At 36.1% G+C, this 12,774-nt stretch overlaps 1 protein-coding gene across 1 annotated transcript in view; it reads left to right on the forward strand.

Annotated features, from left to right (window-relative positions):
- Positions 1-474: 474 nt before the first annotated feature.
- LOC107672474 (cdc42-interacting protein 4 homolog) overlaps positions 475-12,774 on the forward strand; it is a 31,420-nt gene continuing 19,120 nt past the window's right edge. The window contains exons 1-3 of the mRNA XM_016465677.1: positions 475-768; positions 9,237-9,352; positions 12,245-12,301. Of these exons, the coding sequence (XP_016321163.1) occupies positions 745-768; positions 9,237-9,352; positions 12,245-12,301 (197 nt within the window). The 5' untranslated portion in view covers positions 475-744. The remainder of the gene's footprint in view (positions 769-9,236; positions 9,353-12,244; positions 12,302-12,774) is intronic.

Below are 12,774 nucleotides of genomic sequence, written 5' to 3' on the forward strand. Positions count from 1 at the left end.
AATGAAAGATTATACCAAGCTACTTATGCTTACATTTGTTCAACCGTTTTTTTTCCCAGTCTTTTTTAAGCCCCACAAAAAAGAAATAATTCAACTGGACAGCACTTAGACCTTTTATTTAAAGACCCACAAAAAAAGAGACCTCACACACAAAAAAAGAGTTATTCACAAGTCAAATATGATGTATTTTTATGTCTTTTTGAAAATAGATTCAAACACATTATCTCACTGACCCTTGTGTGATATCTTATGTGTGTGATATCTTATGTATAAAACAGCAGAATGCTTTGTTTTTTCCTTATGAACAAAATGCATGTTAATCAATGAACAAAACATTTTCAGGACCTATGTTTTTGAAGCATTGTTAATGATTGTTACCGTGTGGTGTTAATAATTGAATAAAGGTCATGTCCTTCCTCTCTGTTTTTGAAGTTCTCTCTCACTCCTGCAAACAGGCAGATCTGAAAGCTGGAAACTGGATCCGGCGGCTCCTTTAAGAATTAGGGATCTGGGAGTGACGCGGCAATGAAATCCAGTTGATCCCTCTCTCGCTTCGAGACGAAAAGTATTTGTGCCACCGCAAAGTAGCTGGCGCTGGAGATCCGTCGCAATTTGTTCAGCGTTGAGCGTGAATGTGGGAAAAGAAATGACTCGCTTTCTTTGATCCTGTTTTGAACATCTGCTACTCTTGTAAGTTGGGATAACTTTTCAGCCTAATAGAGTGGAGTGCTAGGAGAGCTGAACATGGACTGGGGCACTGAGCTTTGGGTAAGTTCGGAGGATAGACTTTTATGGTTTATGTTTCATCCTTCTGTTCCCAGAAATATATCCGATGCAGTGCTATCCAAGATCTTCTCAGCTGAATACATGTGCGTAAATTAACGTGATTTATGACCAACCTGGAAGAGGATAAATGCATCAAAAGACTATCTGGCACATTGTTAAACACATTTATGACCTAATTTTTCGAAGTTGTCAGTTATCACCATTTAATTCGATCAATTGCCACGTTTAATGTGAACATCCGCTTAAACTCAAAGTTGAGCAGAATCATAGCAACAACAACAACAGCTGTATCACCGTTAACCGTAATCATTGTATCCGTCTAAACTCAATACTGAACTGCTATCTATCTATCTATCTATCTATCTATCTATCTATCTATCTATCTGTCTATCTGTCTGTCTATCTATCTTATCTATCTATCTATCTGTCTATCTGTCTATCTATCTATCTATCTATCTATCTATCTATCTGTCTTATCTATCTATCTATCTATCCATCTATCCTTTTGCTGCAGCATTAGCTAAGTTAATTATTATTTTATCATTTTGGGGGATTTATTTAGTTGCTTGTTTAATTACGCATAGGTGAGGTATAACCAACAGCTTTTGACATGAATATTACTATAGTGTTTTTTTGTTGTTGTTTTTTTTTTAAGTATAGGGCTGCTTTGGAAAGGTGCTTTGGCTTTGTTTACTTTCTCTGACAGTCTTAATAGTGTGTTGCTAATGAGAAGTGCTAGCTGCTTGTTTTAAGAATTTATGTTACAAAGCCTGTTGTTTGGTTTCAGTGTATTTTGTAGATCATTTGGAGGAGTTTAATAAGCAGACCCTGCTTATCAGTGACACCTGACAAAGAATTGATGATCTTTATTTAGTGACACCAAATGGGTTTCCTTGAAGCATTGGTTTTTGTCCAAAATTGTCTCCAGCAATTACGCACCACTGTGTCACTCGAAGCACTTTGACAAATGTAGAACTGGGTTAGAGAAACCGAGTGAGTGCAAGTTTCTGATTGCATCATCATCACCTGTACTTCATCCTGCCTGTTTAAGTCGCCCCATTTCCCTGACCGCCATCCCATAACATCCCATCTGCACAGAGGTTCCCACCTCTTTTGACTAAAGGCAGATTTTACAGCATCAGACCTTTCCACATGCCTGCAGAGTGTAAATGGAGCATTGCGCTGAAGTGGGTGGGGATTGTTTGACCTCGTTGCTGTCGCTCTCCCTAGGCCTCTGTCCGCTGTCCCCTTTCCATCTTCTACTGCACCAGCCTAATTAGTTTTGCCCTCATTTTATAAAAACGCATCATCCAGTCCACATCACTGTTTATTTTGGTGTTCTGCTTCACTAGAAAGTTTCCCCTTTCCGTGCTTTTTGAGGGACGCCACTGCCAGCCAGGGAAATTACAGTAGTTTCAGCTTGGTAGTAAACAGAAGTGAAAGCTGGGGTTGGTGAGGACTTGTTTCTCAGGTGTAGACGCTTTAGGCATTCCTGGTGCGTGCAATGTTTCTCATAAGTCTAGCATTGGTTTACCGTCACTCTTAAGCAATGTCTAACCTAATTGGTTTTGGTCGGGTTAGTCATTAAGTGGCATTCCCATGGCTACACTATAGCATCTGTCAACTCCTTTGCTGTTAAGCCACTAGCTATTTTTGACAAGTCAAGATTTCCGTTTACTGATGAGAGAGTGGCTCATTTTTGTTGGTTTTAGTGTTTGTTTGAATTCTTTTGGCATGTCTTGAGAAATGCTGCACAGCAGGCTCCTTATTAAGTATTAGAGCATGATGAAGGACAGTGGCATTTCGCTGTGGACTCTTGTATCGGGGAGGTTGTAGACTGGTACTCTTTGCTCAGGCTGGGAGAATAGCTTTGCATTATGGGAAGGAGGAGTTAATGATGGCGGAAAAGTATAAGGGAGGGGTCAAGACTGGGCTGAATACAATGCTACAGATAAGAGGAACCCTGCTGTAAATTATGCCCTGGACTGTTTTTATAGCTTCAATGGATGTTTTCAAAGGGGATCTCTGTTGGTTTTAAGATTGTGATGATAGCAGTTGGTGTGAAGTTTGATTGAAGCCACCGCTGATTCAAATCTAAGGGAGTTGTTTTAGTGTATAAACTACATTCAAAGTTTTAGCTCAACCAAAAAACCATTACAAACCCGTTAGTTTTTTTGCTCGTCTTTGAACAAAAATGAAGACATCTTTAATGTTCACCAAAGCCTTTATATACTTTTTTAAAATTTGTAAATGTTGATTATTTATGACTTTCAACGGACAGACAAAAATGATAAATATTTAAAAAAATCCAAATATCTCCCAAAGTCTTATGAATTTGGATAGATGGTGGTTAGTAAATGATGACAAAAAAAAAAAAAAAAAAAATTGGTTGAACTAACCCTTGAACACTTAATTTCTTCATGTGAATTTCATGCAAACAATCAAGAAATGCCTTGGTTATACATAAATTATATAAGCAATTTCATGAAGAAAATTTAGCCTGTTTTTAAGACAATTCAGATATTTTAAAGATTATTTTCTTTGTAATAAGCATCAAACCTTCTAAATTCTCAGTAGCATACTGTAATGCAAAAAATGTATTTATAAATTAATAAATACAATTTTATCTTAAATACCATTTTAAATATACATCACAGTTGTATATGATGTGCTGAATTTAATTGATGCTGATTTTTTTTTTAAGTTCAACACTATATTTACAAGAGTAAGAATAAGAATTATTTTTTTGCATTATGATAATGAAAAACTTTAATTGTAATGAAGAATAATGCCACTATAAATAATTGAAATATTTCTTATATTAACACTTCTTTGTGACATTCCTTTTTTTTTTTTTACCGCATTGGCATTCCGGTTTGTCAACACAGACATTTCCGTACAAATTTGATGCATAAATATTTGCCTACAAACAGAAGCTTAGCTTGTGATTATCGTTGACATAAACAACTGCCTCTTGAGGCTTTGTTTTGAATGAAGTTGAAAAGCACTCTATTTTTGCGAGTGAGTGGGTTGTGAGGGGGTAGGGAATTCTTCTCTTGTTCTATATTAATGGACTCCATTTTGAGGAGAGAGGAGGAGTAGGTGGAGTCAGGACATGGCTTGGCTTGTTAGGAATGTCATCCCAAAGGCATCTCCCTCCTTCCCACTTCAAAACGCATATCTAGGTCCAAGTCGATGGGGGATGTTTTAAGATATCAGCACTCTCAAATGGTCAGGCCCGTACTTGAAATGTAACACACTGCCCCACCAAATAAGGAACTGGGAAAAGGGAAAAATACAGTCAAATATTTTTGTTCTTTGGGGAAATGCTGACAAATGTTTGACAAATTATTCCCTAGGTCTGTTTTTGTTTTGTTTCGGGCGTGCTGTAGGAAATAGCTTGTGATATTCATATTTTTGTTGAGCACCACTGAAATACAGCAGGAAGTAGAGAAGACTTCCACTTCCTGTGTCCTGTCTGCTCAAACGCTTGTGGCAGGATGAGTTTAAAGCCTTGAGGAACCCCCTGCCTCTCACAGATAACTTTATAGGGTCAAGGGTTGTGAAGAGGCAGGGAATCTCTGTGTGGGCAGATGCAGGACAGCTCATTACTGGCCCTTTCACGTAACTCACATCTGCATTGCAGATGGCATGATATTAGTATTAGTGACCCTGGACCACAAAACCAGTCATAAGGGTCATTTAAAAAAAAAAAAAAAAAAGATTTATGCATCATCTGAAAGCTTTCCATTGATGTATGGTTTGTTAGGATAGGATAATATTGGCTGAGATACAACTATTTGAAAATCTGGAATGTGACGGTGCAAAAAAATCAAAATACTGAGGAAATCGCCTTTAAAGTTGTCCAAATGAAGTTCTTAGCAATGCATATTACTAATAAAAAAATTAAGTTTTGATATATTTACGGTAGAAAATTTACAAAATATATTCATGGGACGTGATCTTTACTTAATATCCTAATGATTTTTGGCATAAAAGAAAAATGGATAATTTGAACCCATACAATGTATTGTGAGATATTGCTACAAATATACCCCAGCGACTTAAGACTGGTTTTGTGCTCCAGGATCACATTTATTAATTGATGTCAAATATTGATGTGTACTGTATAATGTGAAGATTATTATCTGAATGTTATCATATTAATTTTCAACTTTTCATCAAAACACAACACATTTTAATAAAAACTCATAGAAAGTCATAAAAAAATCTGAAGTAATATTTTTTTTAGCTCTAAAATATTTAAATGTCTATTAAAAAAACTTATTCAGTACTGTAAAGTTTGGAACAAAAAAGTATGGATTTTTTTGATGTTTTTAAAGACGTCTCTAATGCTCAACTGCATTTATTTGAAAAAGGCAGTGAAAAAGTAGTATTGTGAAATATTAAAAGAACTGTTTTCTATGTTGGTATCTTAAAATGTAATTTATTTCTGTGATGCAAAGCTGAATTTTCAGCATCATTACTCCAGTCTTCAGTGTCACATGATTCTTCAGAAATCATACTAATATGCTGATTTACTGCTCAAGAAACATTTCTGATTACTACCAATGTTGAAAATAGTTGTGCTGTTTAATATTTTAGTGGAAACAATTTTGTGACACAGTACCATTTAAAAGTTTGGGGTAAGATAAAAAAAATGATAATAAATCAATAGTTTTATTTGCATTCACAGGAAAAAATTACATTTCAAAATATATTAAAACAGAAAACATGTTTAATATTTAGTAATAATATTTTACAAAATGTTGACTGTATTTTTGATGAAAAAAAAAAGCATCCTTGGTAAGAATATGGACTCTTAATAATTTCAAACTTTTGACCATAAGTGTATGTAAAATAAAATAAAAAAGCATTTAATGTTACAATTTGACAGTTTATGGGTATTAAGTCTAGCTGTTTCTGTAGAAACTTACTCTTCTATGGGCTGTCTGCTCTTCCTCTTTTTACGTTCTCTGTTCTCAAATTAGTTTGATTGATTTCAGTGAGGAAGCTGGTATGGCCAGGCCATCACTTTACACAATCTGATGCAAGCTTTCTGCTAAATATGACATGCAGAGCACTGACCAGTGTTTGAGGTTAGTCAAACTTGAAACTTCTTGCCCTGCATGAATCTGGATGCAACATCTTCGTGATTACATGAATTTGTTCAAGAATGCATGCTCGTTGTTACTAATGAAAACCTTTTCGGATGTTGAAATGTCATGTGTGATGGTATATTTAATCTAAAGCTATTTTAAACAGCATTTTACTAGTTCTATTTTAGAATTATTATGCATGCAGCATTTGCTGGCTCATAGTAAATAAGAGACTACATGTAATATAAATTTGTATTTTTAAACATTAATTTCTGCAGAATCATTTAGTGAAGGTAAAGTAGATTAAAAATGGTGAAAAACGTGGACCTAAGATAATATCTTGGTGTTTTAAAAAAAATAAAGATCAGGAAGATGTTATAAATCAACTACCTGGAACCAAAAAGCTCAAAATTCTGATTCATCTTTAGGCCTCTAACTGACCAAATCTCTGTGGTTTGCCCATTTTCTGGTTCATATGAGCTGTTTTGCATTTGTTTAATGTTTTCTACATTGTGGAATACACCTGGAGTAACTGAGGAAATCACCTAACAGGTATATTCCACAATGTAGCACTTTTCACGATACAAGTCGTTGCAAAGCAGCTTCACAGAAAATGAAAGTTTCTACATTATATATAGGAGTAACTTATCAGTGGTGACTATGTCAAGGTGATGTATATATGGCAGAAATGTACAGTAAAATTAATGCAGTTCGTTAATGACATGTAATCAAACAGACGGTGAACACTATTAACAGCAATTTTTATATGTTGCGATCAGACTACCAAAATGTGGTAGTTTTGTAAGCTGGTTCAGGGTTGGCAGCATCTTAAGTCCTCTGGGGGGTTGGCATAATCTCTTCTGTTGTGTTTGGTCTTCTCAGATCTTTGTAAGGGTTGGATCTAGACCAAAGCTTGTGTAATTCCTAGTTACCTTGGTTGGGATGCCAATCCCGTCGCAGAAACAGAGAAGGAAATGGAGAAAAATGAGCTCTTCCAACCAAGCAAAAAATAATGTGTTCAACCCAAGCAAAGAATGATAATATGCATTTGATCAGATATAACTGAAGTACATGGTTATGAGATACATTATGTGAATGCTTGGCTAAAGAGATGTGTCTTTAATCTAGATTAAAGTTATCAGGAAGGCTATTCCAGAGTTTGGGAGCCAAATGCAAAACAAGCTCTACCTCCTTTAGTGGACTTTGCTACCCTAGGTAGGCTACTACCAAAAGTCCAGAGTTTAGAGAACATTATAGCACGTCATAGAGAACATTGTTAGCATTCGTTTAAAAAGGTTAGTTTTGGATTTTATTTTGCACAATTTTTATCTTCCAGGTTTAAAATCTACAGTGTTTCAACATTACAGGATGTGGCATAGCTAAGCGCTATACATTGATGACATGTCATGTGTCATAATTATTCATCAGACTGTGTGTCCTGAGCTGATTCGCCATTTTTTTTTGGCTGACAGGTCATGATTTTGAGAGACTCTTTATCCAGAGATTCTTGTTTTATTGCTTAGTGGTACATTTCTTATATTTTTCACATACTTTTTCCACACTCAATTCATGTTTCTTACAAATATAGTGGAAAATACTCAGTTTTAGAATAGGGTATGGCATGGTGAAAATCAATACAATGAAAGCGTTATGCCTCCCTATAATAATTTGTGACCCTGGAGCACAAAACCAGTCTTAAGTCACTGGGGTATATATGGGTCAAAATTATCGACTTTTCTTTTATGCCAAAAATCATTAGGATATTAATAGGGCTGGACCAGAATATTCGATTATTCGAATATTTGTTCGGTGGGTTGGCATTCGATTTTCAATTTTGAGATTCGAATATTCTTTTTTTTTCGAACACCTGGCATCCCCCGCGAAACGGTTCTCATTGGCGCTTGAATGTGAATCGCCCATGAGTGAACGTCATGAACATCATGATTCAGTTCATCTGGAAGAGAAGACAAAAATGCCGAAGACTTCAGCTGTGTGGGAGCACTTTAAATTGAGTGAGGACAAGACAAAGGCAGTGTGCCAAATATGCGATTTGAAACTGGCCTACCACAACAGCACATCAAGTTTGAAAAATCACCTGAGTTCTGTAAGTAGTACGCCTGTAGTATATTGTTTGTGTAAAAAAATGAGCTGCTTTTATCCGCCATGTTAATCAGTAATTTTACACATGATAAAAACGTACACTTAATTTGCTTGGAAAATACTTGCGAATACGGCAGTCATAAAAAAACGTACAGTAGCCCAGGCTAATAATGATTTGTCTATATTAAAAGTATTGCTCTTAACAGACCTGTGTGTTTTGTATCACTAGTGCAGTGTCCGTTCTCGGAGAATCTAAGCCCTGCCCGCGTGAGGCACACGTGAAGTCGATTGGATGAACGGTTCTCGACTAGGCTTGCCGCGATAGACGGTGCTGACAGTGATACCGTTGTTAAGCCGCAACACCAGTTACGTCACTTGCCCACTGCGGCACCGACCCCCACCGTCGTTTAGATTTTTTTATAGTAATAAATAGGGATGCACCGATACCGATACTGGTATCGGTATCAGGCCCGATACTGAGCTCCTGTACTCGTACTCGTTAAAATGCCCCGATACCAAACGCCGATACCACAATGCATGTCACGGTGATACCGGTATTATCCGTGTTGTCACACGTCGATTAGCCGGTGGGAAAATTTCCTCACCGTCACAACCCTATTCTCGACATAATAAAAATGCAAACAGACAGACAGACACACAGAGATTCCTGCCTTTATTAGAGAGAAGAATGTTCAGCTCCCTCCCTCCGAAGCTTCGAATATTCGGTGTTGATTACTACCGAAGCTTCGAAGCTCAAAAAATGGTATTCGGCCAGCCCTAGATATTAAGTAAAGATCTTGTTCCATGAAGATATTTTGTAAATTTCCTACCATAATTATATTAAAACTTAATTTTTGATTAGTAGTATGCCTCGCTAAGAACTTCATTTGGACAACTTTAAAGGCGATTTTCTCAATATTTTGATTTTTTTGCACCCTTAGATTCCAGATTTTTAAATAGTTGTATCTTCTCGGCCAAATATTGTCATGTTCTAACAAACCATACATCAATGGAAAGCTTATTTATTCAGCTTTCAGATGATCTATTTAAAAAAAAAAGACCCTTATGACTTGGTTTTGTGGCCCAGGGTCACATTTCATAAATTTTAACCATTGTGAGAGGAGCAAGCTACCTATACAAGAATGAAGAGTGAAGTCAGACCACCACATCTCGATCAGTGTCTGACAAATGAAAAAAAGTTAAATTTTTGACATGTTTATTTGGGGGCTTAGTCTTGATTTTGTATTGCAGGACCAATGTGACATCATTGATAAACACACACAATCTGGGCTGGACCTGGTGGAGAAATATGTGAAGTTTGTAAAGGAGCGAACAGAAATCGAACAGAATTACGCCAAGCAGCTAAGGTAAGAGATTTTAATATCTAGGATATCCAGTTTGTTCTGGATGTAGCTGTGTGTTAGTGTGTACATGTGCATGCATGCTGTTGTGTGTTTTTCCAGAGCTGTGTCTTATGACTTATTTGGGGCAGAACTGAACTTGTTGGCACCTCTGAGCTGTAGCGTTGGCCTCTGCCCAGAGGATAAGCATATCTGCGCCTGCACCCCTTCTCATTCATGACTAGGCCTTGACATTCGCTTGATCTGTGCCAGACTATTCGGAGTTCCACCCGCTACCTCTGTCTTTCCCCCCTCCCGCTGTGAGAGAAGAGAGGAAGTGGGAGCAGACGAGCATATGACTGAGGGGATGTGGATGGATAGAGTGAAAGTGTGGAAAGCAGCTTAGCATTGCCGTCTGCCTCTACTTCTCATGTGCAGACAAAGGAAAGAAATGCAGCCTGGTTTTGAGTACAATGGCCTTCCTTTTTTAACACGTTTCATTACTTTCGCTTTGTAGTCAAGCTCTTTTGATTATGCCATTGTGATTGGTTAATCGAAATTGAAACACGCCACAGTATTCCATGTAAGTGAGCTTCTGTCTTTAATGACTGTGACAAATGGCAGGACATTTTGCATTTTGTCAATCGCTTGGTTTATGGGTCAATGACAGTAAAGATTTACAATTTGAATTTATGTTGGCTTGGTTTTGGTAAACAGTATTTACCTTTTTCAATAAAAGTTTACATTTAAAGGGAAAGCAAACCAACAAATAAAAATTCCATCGCGCGTATGAAGATATTTTGAAGAATGTTGGTAACCAGACAATGTTGGTAACCAAAAACAGTTTTGGTTCCAATTTACTTCTGCCGTCTGCCTCTACTTCTCATGTGCAGACGAAGGAAAGAAATGCAGCCTGGTTTTGAGTACAATGGCCTTCCTTTTTTAACACGTTTCATTACTTCGCTTTGTAGTCAAGCTCTTTTGATTATGCCATTGTGATTGGTTAATCGAAATTGAAACACGCCACAGTATTCCATGTAAGTGAGCTTCTGTCTTTAATGACTGTGACAAATGGCAGGACATTTTGCATTTTGTCAATCGCTTGGTTTATGGGTCAATGACAGTAAAGATTTACAATTTGAATTTATGTTGGCTTGGTTTTGGTAAACAGTATTTACCTTTTTCAATAAAAGTTTACATTTAAAGGGAAAGCAAACCAACAAATAAAAATTCCATCGCGCGTATGAAGATATTTTGAAGAATGTTGGTAACCAGACAATGTTGGTAACCAAAAACAGTTTTGGTTCCAATTTACTTCCATAGTATGGGCAAAAAATACAATGGAAGTCAAAAGGAACCAAAACTTTTTGGTTAGCCACATTCTTCAAAATATCTTCTTTCTTCTGTGGAACACAAAAGTCAGTCATGCTGGTTTGTAATAACATAGGAGTGAGTAAGTGATGACATCTGGGTCAATGATTTCCTTTTTGGCTGGAGAACTATCACTTTAAGGACTCAAAAAATGTCATGTGGTATATAACAGTTTAGTAAAAATAATAGTATATGTCCTTACACCTTGAATAAAAACGTTATTTTCAAATATTTGAAAAAAAAAAAAAATATATATATATATTACAAAAGTCCTCAATTTTGAAGCCACTAATATAAAATTATTTTTAAATTAAAACTATTTTAATTTTAAATTTTAATTGTAAACTATTTTAATTTTATTATTTAAAAAATATATAATATATAATGTATTTTTTCTTCATTATGACATCAGGACATCAAAATGTAGGGCTTGGTAATATGGCCAAAAAAATTACCACGATACATTTTTTCATATCAGTTGATATCTATAATTATCACAATAAATTTCAAATTTTTATTTCTTTAAAGTTTAAAGGAAGATTTTTGCTCCTAAGTGAAAGTTGTAGAAACCAGCCGTTAATTGTGGTTTTAAATGAATCTTGGTCAGAACATGACAAACGTGTAGCGAATCAGCTCATGGGGAAATATGAATAATTAATCATAACTAGTTATAATTAATTATAAATATTTAGATCCGCTGTAGAATATATTGTGTGTTTGATTGGTCCAGACGCTACACATGTAACGTTTTTGAATTCTTTACACTTTTCCAGTCATTTTTCCTTAACAAAATAAATGACTTGATATAGAAATTAATTAGTTTCTTAGTTTCTGCATGTTCTACTGAGTGATCGTTTCAAATCATGAAACTTTGATGGCACAGTCATTTTATTAATATTAATAAAATGCATAAACATTATATCGAACATTTATCGAACCCTTGTTATCGTTTTATCGAGGAAGATTTTATCGCGATAATTATTGTTATCATTTTATCGCCCAGCCCTAGTTGTATGCAAGTCATTGTATGTATGAATACCATTTGTAATGTATTTTTAAATGCATTGAATAGGGCCAGACAAAAAAGTAGTGTCTTGTCATTGACCCTTATATTCCTGTAGTATTTCTACATTGTTGTGCTTGTCCACAGTGAACTTTCACTGGTCCAAAATCTTGCTCCAGGATGACTGCAAAATAAATATAAACATTCTCTGATTGTGATCGTGCCACGTCACACAATGTTTTCATATTTAGTGTGTTTCTCACTGGAAACTCCCTTTGTGCCTGTTTAGTGTTATGGGAAGAAAAATTAAAGAAAATTTCCCTGCGATACCCAAAATACCCTGATGTCTGTGTTTTTGAAAGACCAAATGCTCTGCACACAATGTCTCATGCAAATGCTTCACAGCCACCTGCTCCAGCAGGACTTCTGCAGTTTTCGGTCTCCAGCGTGGCATGTTATGCAACCTTTTGCTATTTGAAACCTGAGTACTTGCAAATGACATTATTATGATGTAGTTGATCTTTTTTTTTTCTTCTGGTTGCTAGGAATTTAACCAAGAAATACAGCCCTAAACGAGGCAGCAAAGAAGAGCAGGAATGCAGGTAATTTTGCACACTTCTAAAGCTGTGTGATTGACTTATTTTTCCTCACAATTGTGATGACAAGTGAACTATCCAACCTTAACAATGTGATATCGGAGAAGAAAGCTGACAAATCCCCAGTCACTGTAATCAGATCACTGTGGTACACTGAGCTATGTCTGATGTTGCTACGGTGCCTGAGCAGCAGTACCTATGGGGCTGTTGCTGTCTCCAAACAAAAGCACATCAACTCAACAAACAAACGCATACACCTGAAAATGACTTGACGTATGCTCCCTCAGGGCAAACTAATGAAGTCACTCATGGAAATCAGGTACTATTTAAATCAGCCACAGGTGAAGAAACTACATTGGCAACACGTTGAACGTTGAAAATAGTTTTTATTCATCAGGGTCTGATTGAATTGTGAAAGCGGGCTATGATATTATTGGTTATTGTTTTCTTGTTATAAAAAATCATAGTGTTTTTTTAAT

The sequence above is a fragment of the Sinocyclocheilus anshuiensis genome, unplaced genomic scaffold (assembly GCF_001515605.1).
Source record: "Sinocyclocheilus anshuiensis isolate Anshui unplaced genomic scaffold, SAMN03320099.WGS_v1.1 scaffold1430, whole genome shotgun sequence".
Taxonomy (NCBI): Eukaryota; Metazoa; Chordata; class Actinopteri; order Cypriniformes; family Cyprinidae; genus Sinocyclocheilus; species Sinocyclocheilus anshuiensis.